The sequence below is a fragment of the Protopterus annectens genome, chromosome 10.part0 (genome assembly GCF_019279795.1).
Source record: "Protopterus annectens isolate FY-2018-M chromosome 10.part0, PAN1.0, whole genome shotgun sequence".
Lineage (NCBI taxonomy): Eukaryota > Metazoa > Chordata > Ceratodontiformes > Protopteridae > Protopterus > Protopterus annectens.
This window is the reverse complement of record NC_056744.1, coordinates 1217324799-1217344457: the sequence shown is the minus strand read 5'-3', so window position 1 is coordinate 1217344457 and position 19659 is coordinate 1217324799. Positions and strand designations below refer to the sequence as shown.

Below are 19659 nucleotides of genomic sequence, written 5' to 3'. Positions count from 1 at the left end.
CCCAGGTTCTTGGGTTTGCTGTGTCTAAGCAGACCATCTCTTCTTGTATATCTAAAGCAATTTATTTTTGTTTTTCCTTTCATGGCAAATGCCCTTCCTATTCAGTACAGCCATTGCGTCCTCTGGTGCTTTTTCAAGGGGCTGGATGCAAATTCCATCCATAAGTCTGCTTCTTTGTCTTCTGTATATACCTTCACCAATCACTGTAAGTTGGAGGTTATTTTCAGGGCTAGAGCTGGCCTTGCCAGGGCTATTCTACATGGGTTTCTTGAGGGATCTTCAGTGTCTTCCTCCTCCTCCCAGGTTTCCTCTTGATATTTTGTACTCTCCTTTACATTACAAATACTGCATCAGTGATATGCAAGGACATAGTACAGTTGTGTAAAATTTTACCATAATAGATGTCCTCTTCACTGGTGCAGTATTCATGCTCTCCTTCCTCTCCCCTCTTGCCTTTCTTCTTACCCTCCTGGCAGATGAGTTTTTTTCTCTTCTCCTGGATATATAGATGCTCTTCCTGGTGCCTAGGGACATTCGGTTCCTCCTAGGACTTTTCAGTTCTGAAGAGTGTGCGTTCATACATCATCTTTATGCCCTACACCTTGCATGGGGAGCATACGTGGATGTACAGTGCCTGTAGATCAAGGCTTTGGTATACTGGCCAGATATTGGGCTATTCTTGCAGGAGATCCTTGTGTGAAGAAAACAGCAACAGTGAAGAGAAGGACACCTATTACTATGGTAAGGTTTACACAGCATTACTTTCAAAATCTATGACACAGGAAGATACAGCCCAAAGAAATGAGGGAGGGGAGGAGGTGCAAGGAAGATGAAGGAGATGAGGAGATAACATACAGTTGTGATAGTACATTATGTTTTGTGCAGTACAGAGTTAAGACACAAATTAATATAGCTATAGTAGTACTACTTTAATTGCCATCTGAAACAGCACGCCAGATTAAAGTCTCTCAGATTGCAGACTGTTCTTAAGTAGAGTGGGATGGTACTGCAGCCATCAGCAATGCTGTGCGACTACAGAGAGTATCCTGCATTGTTATGTTTAGTCATGCAGAGTAATGTCAGTGGAGCACATAGGTCTCTTAGTAGCACAAGTTTGAATTATGGAGTTCAGAAATCGGAATTTTCAGGGTTGTGCAGTACTTTGAAGGTTGTAATTAACTGCAAGCACAACAGAGAATTTAGTCTGAATTACTTTAGGTAATTTAAGAGGCAGTAATTTGATTTATAATTGCCGAAACATTATTCTATCCTGGTTGTCAGAAAAGAGGAGAGATTGGTAAGGATAGGTGAGCCATACAGTAGATGAAGAGTCCAAAAGAAGCGTCTGTATTTTGTCTAGCAGAGTCAGTAAGGTAGTGTTTTGCTCTGCAGAGGCAGCCGCACCTTTGGTGTGCTTTTCTATGGCTTGCTGAAAGTGGAGATTACCTACAATTACACCTAGTAGTTTGGTGTGGGATACCAGTTCTATATTTAAATGTTGTTATCTATAAATCACACCTAGTAGTTTGGTGTGGGATACCAGTTCTATATTGGTATTGCTGGATGACAGTACATTAAAAGATGCTTTTTGGGAGAAGTGAGAGTTGAGGGTGAACAGGAGGGGTTGTCTAACCAGGTTTCTATGGAGAAGGATTTCTGGGTGACAGTTAAGTTAGGAGCACGGGTAGTGTCCTAGCAGCACAAAAAGAGTGGAGTCATCCGTGTAGTGTACTATGGTAGCCCATTTAACTGTTATGTTTAGGTCACTGATAAATGAACCTTGTGGGATTACGAATGATATAGGAAGGAAAGAGGAGAAATCTTGGCATTTCACTGCTTGGAACCCATCAGCGAGGTAACTTTAAATGAGGAGAGAGATAGCCCAGAGGAAGTGTGTTTAGTTAAGAGAATTTGATGACAAGACTGCACAGAATGCCTTTAATAGATCCAGAAAAAAGGGTTGAAGTTAGAAGACCTGAATTTCTATTGTGATTTATTATAACTGTGAATGTTAAAAAAGGGACGTGACTGTGCTGTGATTGGGTATGAAACCATGCTGTAAGGGGAAAAGGAGCTTATGAGAGGCAATATGTATGAAGCTGAGAGTGAATACATCTTTCCAAGTTTGGATAAAGGTAAGAGAATGGCAACTGGCCTACAGTATGTGAGCTCTGCTGATGAGCAGTCTTTATGAAAAAGTATTATATAGGATTTTTCCAAACTAGAGCAAGGGGTTACTGGAATAGAGACATTATATGCAAGGCTATCTGCAGCGAGCTTGAAGTATTCATATAGAAGCTGGTCAGAGGCAGTGGTTGTTTTCTTAAGGGTGCATAGGTATGGTTTTAGTTATAGATGTTGGCACTGTAGGGAGTGTGAAGGTCTGTTGTCACAATGATTATATAGTGGGATGGCTGGATTTGCAGTACTTTTGTTTTGTAAGAGGGAGGTTACCCTCTTTATAAAATATGAGAGTAACTGCGAAGCAGTGCTTTGGGAGTTAGCGATTGGGTTGATTTTCCAAGATGAAGCAATGTATTTGCTGATTCAGACATTTTATGAACTGTTTGATGACAAATTGTAGATGTTCATATAACAAGCTTTTTTCTTCCGTTTAATGCATTGTTTGCGATGGTTTCTTAACTGCCTATATTGCCGCAGAGATGTTTGATACTTGGATTGTAGCAATAATCTCCAGGCTCTCTATGTTGCACGATTGTTTTATTAGTCGAGTAAGAGGCTGGTTTGTTTTTAACTCTTGGTTCACAGTGGTGCTTGCTCTGCCAGGATGTTTAGAAACCTTGCATTAAATGTGCCTATTACATCAAGGGGAACAGTTAAATGCAGCCCAAATGGTCTGGAGCAGGCTGGAAGTAAAACGTTTTACTGAAGTTACTGAGGTTTCTGACTGAGCAATAGTGATGAACCTTGTGGGGCTGTTTGGGGTGTTTGATTATGTAGCTTAGTTGGTGGTCACAGGCTATTAGGAAGGGTGCCACTTGTGACAACACTGCTAGGGTGGATGTTAAAATCCAGTCTAGGACGGATTCTTTAGATGTGCCCTTGTTCAAACTAGTTGGGAGTCTTGATCAACAGAGAAGCCAAACTACTGCACAAGTGAATTTGCTGTGTTTTCTAGGGCTATTTTTGCCAGTCTAGGTTATCATTTCCTAGCAAGATGACTTCCAGTCTTATGTTGGCAGATATCCAGTAGAGGCTCTCTTCCATGACGGGAATGTTGGAAGTACAGAGATGGTAAGATGGCTAGACATTTGTGCGTATTCAGTTTGAGAAGTGAGATGAGATGTTCAGCACTGTTTAAAGTCAATACAGTATCACAGTAAGGGAGAGAGATTTAAAATGTCTTACTTTGTAATTCACTTTCTTTACTACTTCTATTGCTTCAAAAGGGCCCCGTCTCTTGGCAAGAAATGTATTTTGGCCACCAGGTACTAACCCTTGCACATGGATATGTCCATTTGTGTGCCCTCTCCATATGCTTCCTGACCACAGGGATCAGATTATCCTACAATTCTGCAATATATTCTGCCACACTCGTAAACGGAGCATCTTACTCTTTTCTAGAGGTCTTTAGACAGTTTTAACCGTTCAAGGAAACTGAAACCAGTTGAGTCCTGGGATACTCCTCTTACACCAAAGAGGAGGTAAGGAAGCAGCTGGTTCCAGTTTTCTTTTTCTACAGCCTTCTGAAAAAGGATTCTAAAGTGTTGTTAAAATATTTAACGCATTCAATTGTTTGGGGGGGGGGAACAAGTAAATCTGCTACTAACTGGGTATGTTACAAAGATGTTCTTAACTGCTTGATCTTAAGGAAAAGTTCATGCATTACTCTAAAAATTAATATGAAAATTTGGTCAGCAAGGATTTCTCTGAGAAACCCTACCCTTGAATACAGTAGTACCAGCTTTATTGCTATAGAAATGGCGCTATTTCTCCATACGGGTAATGCTTCTGGAAACTGTGCTGCACAGTCAGCAGCTGCCAATGTGTACCAGTCAGCTCTGCAGGATTTCACAAGTGGACCTACTATGTCCATAGTTACGCACTCAAACAGTATTTCTGTTACAGGCAAAAAGTGTCACCGTTTCTAAACTTTGGCACTCCAGACAAGCTGCACAGACACTTTCATTTCTTTCTTGATGCCAGGCGAGCAAAATCTAGCTAGAACTCTAGCTTTAACCTTGTCCATTACTAGCTGACTACCCAAGATACCATGTGCTATCTTCATTGTGAGGGCTCTAGAGGGCTTCGATACAAATACCTGCTAAGATACCCCCCCCCTTTTTTTTTTGCATTATCTTGCACAGCAAGAGTAATTTCTTAGCTCAATGTATGTATATTAAATAGGGCTGTTCACCACTTATACTCCTGCTGTGTGCTGTCTGGTTTTACTTAGTGCAGCATTCTCAAACAGAGAGTTCTTAAAACTGATCGGAATTACCGTGATGTCATCCAGGTCAGCACACAGAGTTCTTAAAACTGATCGGAATTACCGTGATGTCATCCAGGTCAGCATTGCTTTCAGAGGTAGGTACTAGGCTATCTGCCCCGAAGGCATTTATAAGCCTAGCCAGAATGTGTTGGCTTTCACCGCCCCCTTAGAATAGTTCCCTGTGCTTTTGTCCCTGAAGTAAACTCGTTTCCCATCCACTCGTCAAGATTTCTTTTGAAGAGTGTTAGCATGGGAAGTCTCTGGGACAGGAATCTATCCCTCCAGCACATCCTATTTATTGTTGTGCTGAGGTTTAGATCCCTAGAGCGTGTGGCTTGTGGTGATGAGGTTTTCTTTAGGTGGAGCATGTCCATCAATTCTGGGTTGGACATGGCCTTTTATGTCAGACAGAGATCACGTCTGAGTAGGCGGTATGCAACAGAGTACAGCTATAATGTCTTCAGTCGAGCTGCATAGGGCATCTGTTGGAGGCCAGTGATCCTCTTGGTGAGGTACTGCTGTGGTCTTTCCAGCGGTTGCAGGTGTCTTGTAAAGTACATCCCAAATGGGGCGTTGTACTCTATGATGGGTCTGATGAGTGAAGAGTAGAGGGGCACAATGACCTCTTGATCTGGATGCGAACCCTTTTGTGATTAGGTGGGCCACGTAGAAGGATTTTCTAACCACTTTGGCAATGTGATTATCAAAGGTGAGATTACTATCTACTTGGGTCCCCAGATCCCTTATTACGTCTTCGGTATTTAGGGGACTACCACCTATGTGGTAGTTTGTGGGTACTTTGTTTTTTCCAAAGGGGATGACTATGCACTTTTTGGCATTTAGCTTGAGGTCATGATTTTGACACCAGGTATCAGTCTCATTGAGACCCTTTTGGAGGATGTCTGCATCAGCCGTAGAGTCAATTACAGCCCCTAGTTTGCAGTCGTCTGCGAACCTGGTCAGCCATAGTCCTCCTGTGCTTGCCTGTACCTCAGAAGTACATGCCGAACAGGAGGGGTCCTAGGACTGAGCCCTGGGGAACTCCACTCGGACCTAGCTCCCACAACTCTCACCATGTGGGTTCTGTCCGTGAACCAGTTGGCAACCCATCTTGTGACATAGGGGTTTATATTCAAGCTGGTGAGCTTGTCTATAATACCGGAATGGTGTCGAAGGCCTTTGCAAGGTCTAGGTAGGCTGTGTGTACCACCTTTCCCTCATCTATAGCCTTGGTAACGGTCTCAAAGAAGTCCACAGGTTTAGGAGGCATGATCTGCCCTTAAAGCTGAATTTGGTAGGGTCAAGTGTTTGGAGGTTCCCAATGTCTCTGTTAATGAGTTCCAAGATGATGCGCTCCATAGCCTTGCAGACCAAGCTAGTCAGGCTTATAGGGCGATAGTTCCCGGGGTATGTTGTGGTTCCACCTTTGTGGATCGGAATAACCGCTGCTGTGCAGCGCTCTATGGGTACGTAACCTGTGGAGAGGCAGTGTTTGAACAGTGTGTTTAGGTGAGGGGTTAGTTGGTCTTTGAGCTCGTGTATGACTCAGCCTGGGACACCATCCGGTCCCACTGATGCTGTGATTTTGGCTTTGGAGAGGGCTGTTTTAACCTGATTTCAGGGACTCTACATTCTTCTGATGTGGTTATGGGCCCTGTTGCGGGTGAGAGGGGGGTGAAGTTTGCACTGAACCTGTCTGCCAGGATGTTGGCGATATCGGTTGGTTCAGTGTATTTTTGTGTCATTCTGCACTAATTCCGAGCAGATCTGAGCATTGCCACGTAGATTCTTGACATAGCTAATTAATGTCTTGTGGTTATCTTTGGAGTCCTTGGCAATTTTTCTTTCAAAGCTCGCCTTGGATGATTTTATGAGGGATCGTAGTTTCTTGCTGACACTAATCAGGGATGTCTTCCCTTCTATGGATTTTACTCTTTTCTGTACTAGTTTCCTCCTTCTATTGTCTTGCTCGTTTATGGCAGGAGTCCACTAGACTGGTTTCCTTTTCTTGGAGGAGTGAGTCTTGGTTTTGCTTGGGATGGCATTATCCATGCATTCTTGTAGGTGCCCGTAGAATGCATTGGTAAAGGATTTTGCAGCTTGGACAGCATTATCCTTCAGCATGGGGGCTTTGAAACTTTCCACCTCTGTCTTAAAGTAACATGAAGTTTGCTTTTGAAAAGTTTTTCACGGTGGTTTTCTTGTCCGGGGGTGGGGGCAGAATGTGGATATCCAAAGTGATTTGTTTACGGTCAGATCTAACGAGCGAGGGGTTGACCTCCAGTGTGGAACACCGGTCGCCCATGTTGTGATGACCAGGTCCAATATGTTGTCATCTCTGGTGGGAGTATTGACCAGTTGAACCAGGGTGTTTGAGTTTATAAATTCTAGGAAATGTTGGGCAAGGGAGTTAGTACTTTAGTAGTTCTCCCAGTTAATGTTTGGGTAATTGAAATCACCCAGTATTAGGGTGTTTGGTAGGACCTATACGTTTCCCAGTGTTTCCAGAAATGTGGAATGGGGGTCCTGGGACATGGTGGGTGATCTGTAGCAAGCTACAATTTGAATTGCAGTTTTTCCCATTGTTAGTTGCACGTGGATGATCTCTGAAGCATCGTGCTGTGCCACTAACCTGGAGGTGTGGGTATTCTTGAGGAATATGAATATGCCCCCGCTTTTTATATTTCAGTTTGTGTTCTGTGGCAGAAATGTATGGTATGAATTATAGCCTGGTAGTGCTGGGGTACTCTCTGGATTTTCTCCATATTCAGGAGTGCCTCGAGTGTGTGCATTTTGAGGTTCAGACTTCTGGCACCGAGTAGCATTACCCTCAGTTTTTTGTTACTTGTGCTATTTATGGCGGTGGGTTTTGTCTTTTGAGCCTTGCCTAAAAAAGGCACTATGGAGGTGGCAAAAGCCTTGGCCAGTATTCAAAAGCCTAAGGGTGACAGGTGCAAGCCGTCTCTAGCGAAGCAGCGTGGCTTCTCGAGCATGTCATCCCAGGTGGACAGACACTGGATCCCCTTTGAATGACACCAGAAACTTAGCAAATTGTTGAAATTGAGAACTTTTTTCTTTATACCGTGGTATAATTCTTGGTGAGGGCAGGATGCTACTCAGGGTCAGGGTCATACCAGCCTGGGCTACGTGATCAGAGAGCTCTTCCATGTCTCTTCATGTAGTCCAGAGAGGTACGGCTCAGGTCATTCACACCAACATGGACAGTCATATTTGTACTTGTTCTGTAGTGGCCCGAGTGCTTGTGTTATGTGGCGGATCCTGGCGCCAGACAGGCAGCTAACAGTAACCTTCTCCTTATTCAGCCTAGTGAGTGGGACGTGTGCCTGACTATGGAGTCACCTATTATTAGTATGTTGGGTATGTTATTTTGCCTTAAGGGCTGTGATTGCATGGCACACTGGTATACTGGTTTTGTGAAGTATGTGTTTCATGGTTTGTGTTGGGTAGTGGAGATTGCTTGGATGTTTGCTTTGGAGGTCTCTTGTTGATTTTGCAGATTTTTATTTAGAGCCTGTTTTCATGTATTTGTGTGTGTTTTTTTCCAGTGCTGCTTTAATTGGTTTATGTGAGACTGATTTTGTGATGCAAGTAGTTCCCTTCTCCTCTTGACTGCCTGATCCAGTCTTGGGTTGAGAGAGCTTAGCCTCTTCTCAACCCAAGCAGCTCTGATGTGAAGAGGAAGCTGTAGTCTCATCCCCCTATAAAGACAGAGGCAACTTTCTTCCTCTTTCAGATTTAAAGGGCAACTCATTAAAATTTTCTTACATCTGTAGTACTGGCAGGACCCCTTTTATCCTGTTCAGTTAAAACTGTTCTAATCTTAGGAGACCTTTCTTCTTATCTATAGAGGTACAAAGAGGAGGAGATGCTTCAGGCTGTGTTCAAACCGGTTTTCCCGCTTTGTTCACTGCAACATTTATTTGTTCCCTCCTGAGCCTCTACTACAGGCTCATCTAAATAGTCTTCCATTGTCTAACTACTGGAACAGTTTGGTTTGTGGTTTAGAATTAACTGCAAGCCATTCTTTATCAGTCTCTATGCTTGCCTCATTTGTGGCCTCCTCTTCTGGAGTTTTTTGGAAGTCTCAGCATCAGATTAACCTTCATCTTTCAACTAGACCCAAATATTAGGTGCCTTTCAACTAGACCCAAATATTAGGTGCCTTTTAAGATTTCTAACTTACTTCTGTAATAAGAGCTGTATGTCACGAACTGTACTGCTCCTAACACAACTTCCAGATTTCCTTAAAATTTAGAAAGTTTTGACCAATTACTACTTCATGGGTTAAAATTAGGCACTGGAGAGGGTTAGAGTTAGCATGTATAAGTAAGGTGGTCGGGGGGTTACCACCCCCCCGCCTCACCTTACTCATGTGTGCTAAACCCTAACCCTGCCCTTAGCCTGAACTTTACATATTAACAGTGAGTAAACTTTCCAAAACAAATGATGGCCGTTTGACATTTCTTACCTCTGTATATTTAAGTATGTACACACGTGTGTGTGTGTGTGTGTGTGTGTGTGTGTGTGTGTGTGTGTGTGTGTGTATGCACACATACAATGTACATACACACAGGTGTGTGAATATTATGTACAGTGTTGGCCAAATTAATAGAAATATTGACAAATAATGGAATATTCACAGTTTTAGTGATTTTCAGTCTGGCTTTTTCAGAAATTCACATCATTTCAGTTTGCTAAATCTTTAAGAAAAAGACTGTTTTGCATAAAATTATTACACGTTACTTACCTACTTGGCTGACTTGAGGAAAGTGTGCAAAAATTGAGATTCTATTCAAAGAAGGTGTTCCTTGATCAGAAGTCACAAAGGTCAGAGTTGGTCTGTCAGATGAATTCAGAAGAAACTGAATACTAGTGAAGGGCTGTCACCCAGACGTTCTGGCAGATGTGGTTGTAGAAGGTCCACACCTCCCCCCAGAATGATTCATATCTGATCAGAGAAAGAACTGCAAGGCATCTGGTAAACAGCTGCAGGGGATGCTGGAACAACAGGGTATTAACAGTGAGATCCAGAACTGTTTGGAGGGCTTCGAACTTGCAGACCTCTGAAGAAACAAAAAATGTCCAACCAAACAACGGCAAAAAGACTGCACAAGGTGAAACAGTTTTCAACACTAGTTTGAAGACTGGGAATGGGTTGTTTTCAGTGATGATAGCTTAATAAAATGTTCGGATCAGCAAATACAATATGTCAGACAATGTGGAGAGCAGATAATATGTCAGACAATGTGGAGAGCAGATGAGGGATGACTATCATTCAGTGCGTCAAGCAGCCCACTCAAGTGATGGCGTGGAGCATTATGAGAATATTTGGAACAGGTTGGCTCTACATCGTTCAGGAAAATGAAGCAGGAACAGTACAGAGCCATACTACAAGCAATATCTGCTCCCTCAGCTGTTTGACTAGGCAAAGAAGGGATTTACCGGGACAGGGGACTTAATCTTCATACATTATGGTGCCATATGTCACAAAGGTCAACAAGTGACAATTTTCCTTGATGTTCACGGTACTGAAGCATTAACATGACTGGGTAACAGCCCAGATATGAATCAAACAGAGAACTTGTAGGCTATTAAAGTCAGATATGAAGAAAAAGGCCATACCAAACGAGCAGCAACTGACTGAAGAACTTGTTTCGGCTTGGGGGTGTAATGCTTCAATAACTGAACATTGCTGAGAACTTGCACCTTCTATGCCTCAACGAGTTAAATCCCCGATAATGGTCAAATGGTAATTCATAAAATAGTAGAACATTTTCTCATACAACCAATTGTACTGTTTGTAATTTCTTATACTCGTATTGAGGTATATGGCCAAACAAACACCAATGTCTTAAATTTGGTCAACACTGCACACACACCACTATATAATACCCATATATACTGTACATACATACACAAATATTTACATAACGCACACACATTCATTTTCTGATGCCCTCTTTACTGAAAGTTAATGAGGGAACCCATCCCAGCACTCAACAGGCAACTCAACAAGGCAGTGAGTAATACTTGATGGGATGATGGGACTTGGTACACAAACAGCAAGCATACCTATGGAAAACAAATGCTCAGCACCTAACTACATGTATTTTGAGCTGGAAACCTTACGGAAAAATGGGGCACTCAGACTCTGCACAAGAGGTATCCAGGTAGTAAGTGAAACACAGAACTAAGCACCGTGAGGCAGTAGTGCTGACATAACCCAGCACCACTGTGCCCCTACATACTCAGGCACCCTCTGCATCATTCATGCACTATCCTACTGTACCACCAGAATACAGAACAGTTTCTTACCAGCAGCAGATAAACTACTGGAAGCATCCCAAATCTGCATTCAAGTTTCATACCTAGTACACAATGGTTATTATTCTATTTCAGCTCCTCTACTTGCATGTACACAAGGATTACAATGTCGTAGCTGCTACAGCAGTCCATTAATAGAAAAATAGCACCATGTTCACTTTATACATACAATATATTTAGATACAACTTCTAGATGAGCAACTCACCTGATCAACAAATACATTTCCTAGTGAATTTCGAGCATGAATTTGACTCATGACAACTTCTGCAAGACCTGCAAAAACACAAGCATAGAGATGTGTAACTCAAAGTATCCCCACTCAGAATAAAATAAATGGATCTCAATATTAAAATATAAAACACTGCTGAGAAGTGCATTTCTCATTTAACACATACTTTTATTAGTTTTTTTATTATATTCTGCATACTATTTCCCAATTGAAGTCAAGAAGATGACTTTCCGCATTCAGCACAAGCGGTATGCCTCTGCACTGTGCCTAGACAAAATCCTTGGCTTTTCTAACAAAAGTCTCTTGACTCAGTGCCTTCATCACTGTAACTGCAAAACTAATATGGAAACATCCGTTATTTTTATGACCGCATTTTAAGTTATGGGCTTTGTGAAGAAGAAAAGGGATGAAAATAATTCAAAACACTCAATTTACTTGGAAGGAAATGAACACTAACAATTAATCCTACGCCTCTGAAAAGCAGTTGATGATACATGCAGATAAAAACAGCATACTGATATTTCAAGTCACATCTGGAAGATGGAGGCATTTAAGACTTAGAACAGTTTATGAATGTAAAAGATGGGAAATGCTAGTGGAGGGGGCAGCAGAAACAGTGATTACATTTCAAGTATTAAACAACCAGCAAGACTCGACTGTCACACAGCGAGATTATCTAGGCAACTGTTCTATTCTGCATTACAACTTCTCACTTCCTGAGTTGTGACTACTTTTCTATAATAAGCTATAATTCTACACACTGAGTAAAAATAAAATAAGATTATATAAAGACAAAAGTAAGGTTGGATAAGTCCTACTTGCATGGTTGCACAAGTCCTACTTACCTGTAAGAGAAGATGCTTGAATTCTTCACTGTCTCAATGGCATTTTGGGTTATCTGCCAAGATAATCCAAGTACTGGCCCACTTTCGAGAGCTCACATTCCCCTGCCTCTCTCTTCTTGTGACAGATGACTGGCCAAGCATATCCTGAGAGGGAAGCCATTAGCTGTCACAGGTAGAGAGTGGTCAGTCTTTCTGCCATCAAGAGAAGAAAGTCCTCCAACTCTTCACAGATCTAGTGCTAATTTTGCAGGCTTACTGTTTCAATAAGCCCCATTTGAGAACTCCCTTCCTCTCATTTTATTATTAGTACTTTAATGTTTAAATAAAATATTTCATATTAACATTTTGTGTAAACACCCAGGACTGTGCAAACTCAACTGTTGACAGTCTGTTTAAGAATAGCTGTGCACAGCTTCCTCCAACAGCTTTTTACTTCTTAAACTCCCTTATAGATCTACAATTGTTAAACAAGCTAGGGTCAACACCCTTGTGGACATGGAAACTGGTTGCAAACTTCCTTAACTTTTGTTTCCTACAACTCAGTGCTACAGGTGAATGTGCCATGCAACAGACTTCATAGTACAAGCTATTGCTAAATGTATGAATTTAGGTGGAATATCATCCATTTAAGGATTATTTCGGTTTGACTTTGGATAAAATGTTAGAGAGGCTAAAGACTGGAAGGATGGAATGGTATGGAAGACTGCACTGATCAGTTAAGCCCAGAGTGAGATTACACAAAAGATTGAAATTCTACAAATAAATGTTGCAACAGGCAGATATGAACAGCTAACAACATGCAGGAGTTTTCCTGATTGTCCACACATTCAGGACTTTATTACCACTCCAGAATGCCCTAAGGTTTGCACACAGACTCTAGCAAGACTCAAGTCCTGCTTCCTTCTTTCACTAATCTTGATTTCAGAATGTTCATTCTGGTTCTAAATGCATTAACAGCAGAGGACTGGAACTTCACTGTCTTGTCCCTTATTCTTGCACAGTCCCAGACATCCTTAGCCATTTCTATGTGGTGAAGAATTCCTCTTTCCCTTACACATGCCATATTATTTTCTTTCCGAGTCTTTCTACCTTCTGTTGCTAATAACCACGGACCCCATTCCATTTACACCATCACACATTCATTTGCTGTATGCACTTGGCCTATGCACTGCACATTACCTTATGGGGAAAAGCTTACTCTACACTTAATGTTAGCCTCAGAGCATTTACACTTTAACAGCCATGGCTAGGACAGGAGCTGCATGGTGGAAAGAAGGGCCTTTTCCCCACCTGGTCCTGTGACAAATGCATGCTTCCTGCCTGCTGGACTTGGCATTGAAAGGCATTGTGTCCACTTGCTTCTCTTATGGGACATGGCAGGGACCATTATCTGGAGGTAGACATGTGCACCAACTTCCTCAGCAGAAACAAAAAAATGCACAAGATCACCTCTTCTGTGGAGGCAGGATCGTCTTTCAGATTACACCATGAAACTGCAATCTAAATGTCCTGAGTGAGTTTTGAAATGGTCACCTATGGAAAACAAAACAAGGAATTGATCCTGCACTGTGACCCAAATTTCTTCATGCCACATCTTGAAAATGGGGCATCTATACAGTGGATAGTCTGCCCAGCAATAATAGTTTTCCTTTGCCCATATTTTTATTTTGAGATTATTCCAATACCAGTTATCGCACACAAAAAGGACAGTAGTGTCTATAGCATTTTAACAGCAGATGCCTCTGCAGAGTATCACAAGAGTCCCTTTTTGACTGCAGTATCAGTATCAGCAAGTGACACTGGCATACAGAGAGCTATCAAATGGAATAAGAAAGCATTACTAGCGGTCTTGGATCAGACTATCTTTTTGAGCCAGGGTTCCAGCCTTCATCAGCACAGGGACTAGAAGGAAATCAGAGAGGCTCCACCTGTATTTTTGTCAAGCAGCTCGAGCTAAGCTGACTAAAAGACGTTTGGGTGCAAAGCCCTTCAAAGCTTTCCTGACAGCAGACAAGAGGAGGCTGAGCTCTGAAAGATCAAGGCTAGGAATAAGAAAATAAATGTCCACACACTGACAAAAAAAAAAAAAAAATAAAAAACAAGGGATGGGGAGACGGAGTGGCTACTACACCAGTGATCATTCAAACATCTACTATTACAGCAAGTTCAACTTAAACAAATGTACAATATGTTCTTCATACTGATCATTGCTGCAGTAGCCTTAGCTATATAGGTGGATTACCACAGCTGACCATATTTGAGATGTGGAAGGGTCCAGGAGCCCCCGCAGAATGGTCCTAGCATGATCTTGACCTAGAGAAGGAATCCAGCTTGTACTGCTTTCTGCTACAGAGGACCAGTAGCAGCTTCCAGAATACTTCTAGAATTCAACCCTTTCCTAAAAGCCACAGAAGCAGCCAAGGAGTGGGCTTTAGCATGACAAATCTATTCCAAGCAGGGTCAAGTATAAAAAGAAGTTATGTACCTACCATAACGTTCCATGTTAGTTGTCTTCTCGCCTTCTTTCTTGCTGGTTGGGTTCAGAGCCAATCCTCGTCTCAGACTCTGCCATCTTCAATAGCCGTTTACTGGCTCGAGGCTACCCCATATCCCATGATGCCTGGCACTAGCTACCCGGATCTCATTTGATAAAGCTATTCCAGACATAATTAAGGAAGAATTCTGCCCTAGTAGCCCCTTGGGCCTAGCTGTGAAGCTACCTAAGCAGAAAGACACCCAGAGAAGGTTCAGCCAATGAAATCGGAAAAAGGGAGCTCCTCTCGATCCACTAGGATAGGGGGGTGGAAGGTGGGATGCAAGAAAGAAGGCGAGAAGACAACTAACATGGAACGTTATGGTAGGTACATAACTTCTTTATGTTAAGTGGTCTATCTCGCCTTCATTCTTGCTGGTTGGGACAGCTTCCCTAGCACCTACTATCCTGGGTGGCTCATTGGAACAAACTTCAGAACCATGGAACCAAAATCAGCTCTGTTTCTGGAGGCGATATCTAGTTTATAATGAGAGATGAAGCTATGTGGGTTAGCCCACGTAGCAGCTGCACAGATGAGATTCCATGGGCAACCTAGATTGGAAGGCCACCGAGGTGGCTAATGCCCTAGTAGAGTGGCCTTTTGGTTTGATAGATAATTCTTTGTTTCTCAACTGGTAAATGAATGTAATAATGAGACAACCACCTAGACAAGGTTACTTTTGAGACTGGAAGGCCTTGTCTGCCCTCAACATAGGAAAGGAAAAGTTGGTCCTACTTCCTGATGTCCTTCGTCCTATGCAAATAAAAACGCAGTTGTCTGTGAACATCCCACTGGTGCAATTTATATTCTGCCTTGTTGGTGTGATTAGGAAAAAACACAGAAAGGGCTATGGACTGATTAATTTTGCGAACAGACCTTAGGAAGGAAGGAATGGTCCTTAGAGCGACCCTGTCGTTATGAAAAACTAAGTACGGAGGATGAATACATAGAGCCTGAAGCTCCAAAACACATCTGGCAGAAGTGATGGCTACCAGAAAGAGAGTCTTCCAGGATAAAAACTTAATGGAGCAAGATGCTGCAGGTTCAAAAGGTGGCAAGATTAGGGAAGCTAGTACCAAATTTAGATCCCACGGAGGTGGGGGATCTCTTACTGGGGGCACAGCTTATGAGACAATGTTAGAAGACAACCCAATGTGAACATTTGAAATGGCAGCTAACTGAACCCTGATTGTAGCAGAAGCAGAACCAGAATGAGAGAGTTCCGCTAAAAATTCCAAAATCTCATGGACAGGGGCTGAAAAGGGGTCTATATTCTTAGCCTCTGTCCAGCAAGAAAAATGTTTCCACTTGTTAGCATAAGTTTTCCTAGTTGTGGATTTGTGTGATGAGATAATAATTTGACGCACAGAGGAGGAAATATTAGGAAGCCTGGCTAAGGTTGGAAGTGGAGCAACCAAGCTTGAGTGTTCGAAGGGATCAATGCAGTCTGCCCGATTGATGAATTGGTAGATCTGGAATAAGATCCAGAATCCAAGGCTGTTTGAGAAGGTAATGATGCAGGAATATCTGTCGAGGCCAGTAAGGGGCAATGAGGATCATTCTGCAACCCAACGCAGTTGCTCTCTATCAGTTTGGGTAATAGGGGAAATGGAGGGAAAGCACAAAGAAGTCCCTGAGGCCAATCGTGGACTAGAGCGTCTCTGGGGGAGTGGCCAGGAAGTGGAAGGGAGAAGAAATTGCTGCACTTGCTGTTGAAGGGTGTGGCAAAAAGGCCGCAGCAAGGCTGGCCCCATTTGCAAAAGATCTGTTCCACAGTTAGCCTGTCTGCGATGACGTTGGACTTCCCAGGGATGAGAGTTGCGATCAGAAAACGTTGGGAAGACATCGCCCACTGAGTGCTTCTCTGGTTCCACCCTGCTTGTTGATGTACCACACCACTGACATATTGTCAGTTTGAATTGCAATGGTCCCGGGAGGGAGAGAGTCCTGAAGGGCTTGCAATGCTAAAAGCACGACTCTCATCTCCAAGACATTTATATGCAGATGGTACTCGTGAGGCTGCCAGGCGCCTTGGACTGTCCTGCCCTGATAATGCCCCCCCCCACACACACACTATCAGGGAGGCATCCGTGGTCACTGTGGTGACTGGAGGGGGTAGCACAAATGGTCTGCCCTGGGACACTGATGGGGAGACCATCCACCAAGCGAGGTGCTTCTGTGATCATAATCTTGAGAGACATGGGAAGCTGTTGGAAGGACCACTGTGTGAATAGGAGCCCCTGGAGGATTCTCATATGAAAGCGGGCTAGGGGAACAAGAAGAATTGCTGATGCCATGGAACCCAGTGTTCGGAGAACGAACCCGACTTGAATCCTTTTGCATGTTAATAAAATCTGCACTTGCTGGCGAATTAGTGATACCCTATGTGGTGGAAGGCTCGCAAACATGTTCCTTGTATTTAAATTTGCGCTTCTATAAGTGATATGTTGACAGGGCGACAATGCAGATTTTTTTCGAAATTTACTGCGATACCTAGCCTGGAGCAAGTTTTGATAATGTAGTCTCTGGCTTGCAGGACGTGATGCCTGGTGGTACCAGTGCGGAGCCAGTCGTCTAGACATGGAAACACCTGGAATCCCTGACGTCTCAGGTGAGCCGTAACCACTGCCATGCATTTAGTGAACACCCTGGGGGCTGTGGTGAGACCAAAGGGCAGAGCTCTGAACTGATAATGACTGGCTCCCAGCCGGAGGTGAAGGAATCGTCCATTTTGATGTGGTAGTACGCATCCTGAAGATCTATAGAGCACATCCAATTTTCCTGACCCAGTAAGGGTAGAATGGACTGTAGCGTGACCATCTGAAACTTTGTTCTTTGTACAGACCTGTTTAATCTGCTGAGATCCAAAATAGGTCTCCAGTCCCGTCTTTTTTGGTACCAAAAAGAACCTTAAGTTCCAGATCCAAGCTGGTCTGCTGGGACTTCCTGGATGACCCTTTTGTGTAGCAGCTTTGAAATTTCTTTGGCTGCTTGGTCCCTTAGATTGGGTGGAACATCTGGAAGGGACTTGTTTGACTAACGGGGGTTGGGCAAAGGGAATTCTGTAACCTCCGGATACGATAGACTGTAACCACTTGTCTTGTGTTAGATCTTGCCAGACTTTGGGGTACAGCGAAAGCCTTCCCCCCCGACTGCCTTCAGAGGTGGGCAGCCAGGCAACCCTTCAGGGATGCTGAAAGGGCTTCTCAGAGAAGGATTCTCTGCTGCCCTGGTTCTGCGGACCCCCTCTGCCACGAGGGCGGCGTCTGTTATTGTTCCCTCCTCTGCCCCTGGAGGGGAACTCACCACATGTGTCAGGCAAGGCTCCCTGGGATTTTGGGAACCACATCTTCCCACTCTTCTGACCCTTGGGGTATGGTCTGGAAGGAGTGGAAAAATGGACTCCCACGGCAGAGTCTCTTGCCTTCCTGTTCACACCTGGTTAGGGTGTCCTTCACCTGTGATCCAAAGAGAACGGAACCATCAAAGGGGGTATTGGTGAAAGACGCTCTGAAGGGTTCTGCAAAATTACACAGCCGCATCCATGTGTGCCTCCTAAGGGCAACGCCTGTGCCTGCGGCTCTACTCACACCATCGGCTGCATAAGAAATGAGCCTCATGGAGGAGTTAACAACTGAATTCACAGTCGCCAGCTGGGAGGCTAACTTGGCTTGAGCTCCCTCAGCTGATGGATCTTGGAGGGCATCTCCAAGCACTTTAAGGAGATCCCTCTGAAGGCGGGTGAAATGGCACAAATAATTCAGAGACCTCATAGAGAAAGTCGCTGAAGCAAACATTTGCTTCCCTTATTGTCCATAGTCCTAGACTCCTTGTTAGGGGGATGGACAGATGACAACGTTTCTGCCAACTCCTCCTTTGTGGCTGCTGCTACCACCATGGCATCAACAGGTACGTCCTTCATTAAAAACCGCTTGTCCTGAGGTGCAGTTATAAATTTAGCAGGTCTCCTGGGGGTTGGTTCCACTGTGTCTGGAGCTGACCACGCCTTTCGAGCCACCACAGACATAAGTGGGTCGAAAGGCAAGGCACCCAGGAAGTGGAAGGTCGGGAACCAAACGCGTCCAGGAATACAGACTCATCCTCAGAAGGGGCTAGGTTATTCCAGTTCCCCCTCTGCTTAAGCATTTCAAGGATGTCTGAAAAGAAGACCTCTTCAGAGGGGGATCTCTGGGACCCTTCGGAATCCTCTAAGTCGGTATCTGATGTGACTGACTCAGGGGAGTCGACGTGCTTCCTCTTGCACTTCCTCTTACGAGGTGGCTCCTCTGATCAGGGGAGGCCTCGGAAGAGGAAGAAACACCCAAAGGGGTGCCCTGGGGTGCTGGTTCCCCACGCTTGGGGTCTGGAGGAGGGGCAAACGCAGGCACCATAGGGGGAGGAGCCTATGGGGTTGATTGTGGGACTGACTCAGAGGCCGGCACACTCCTCATGACCTCAAAGGCATCCCTGCTCGGACGCAGAGAGGACTCCGGTTCCGAGGAAATCGGAATCCCTCTCTGCACCAAGGGGGACGGCTCCGAAGCCGATGTAGGAGCCTAGCTCACCTGCGCCGAAGCTCCGAGGGGGAGAATGGGGTCAGACAAGGGTCAGATGCCACTCGCCCCCTCAGAGCAGACGAGGGAGTCCCGGCGCCCAGATCCCTCCAAGGACGGTACCATGGAAGGGATCGGAGCAGACGACTGAACCGAAGGAGAAGGTATCGGAGCCGACGGTTCCACAACTGGAACCCCAATGAACTCCGGCTCAGAGCTAAAGGGAGGAGTTGGTGGAGGAACATCTGCAAAAGTGGACGGAGCAGACACCTGATGAGGGGGGCTGGACAACATTTTAGCTAGGGCCTGCGATTTCAACAACCTACTGACCACTCTCTCCAAATCATGATCTGAAAGCCTAGATGACCGAGAGGAGTGAGAGGACCTATGACTGCGCTCCGACTGGAGCGGAGGTGACCGTGGAGCAGAGGGAGACCTAGACCTCTTTTGACTCCCAGACGGCTCCAAAGTACGTGGTGGAGCCGACTGGTTCACCCAACAACAGCTCAGAACTAGGAGCCGAAGACTTGGGTGGCTTGGAGGATTTCACAGGCTGAGCTTTGGCCGGTGAATCCTGGGGTTTAAGCAAACCCCAAAGGATTAACTTATTTTTGCGCAACTGCAGGACTCTTGGGCTGAATGCATGACAAACTGAACAAGAGTCCTGCAGGTGCACTGCGCCCAGACAGTAGACACGAA

The 19659-nt window shown here is 44.3% G+C and overlaps 1 protein-coding gene across 1 annotated transcript in view; it reads right to left on the bottom strand.

Moving 5' to 3' along the window:
• Positions 1-19659, bottom strand: part of ECHDC2 (enoyl-CoA hydratase domain containing 2) — a gene marked incomplete in the record, with an annotated part of 851050 nt that overhangs the window by 806099 nt on the left and 25292 nt on the right. Inside the window, 1 exon segment of the mRNA XM_044085957.1 lies at positions 11005-11072. Within this exon segment, the coding sequence (XP_043941892.1) occupies positions 11005-11072 (68 nt within the window).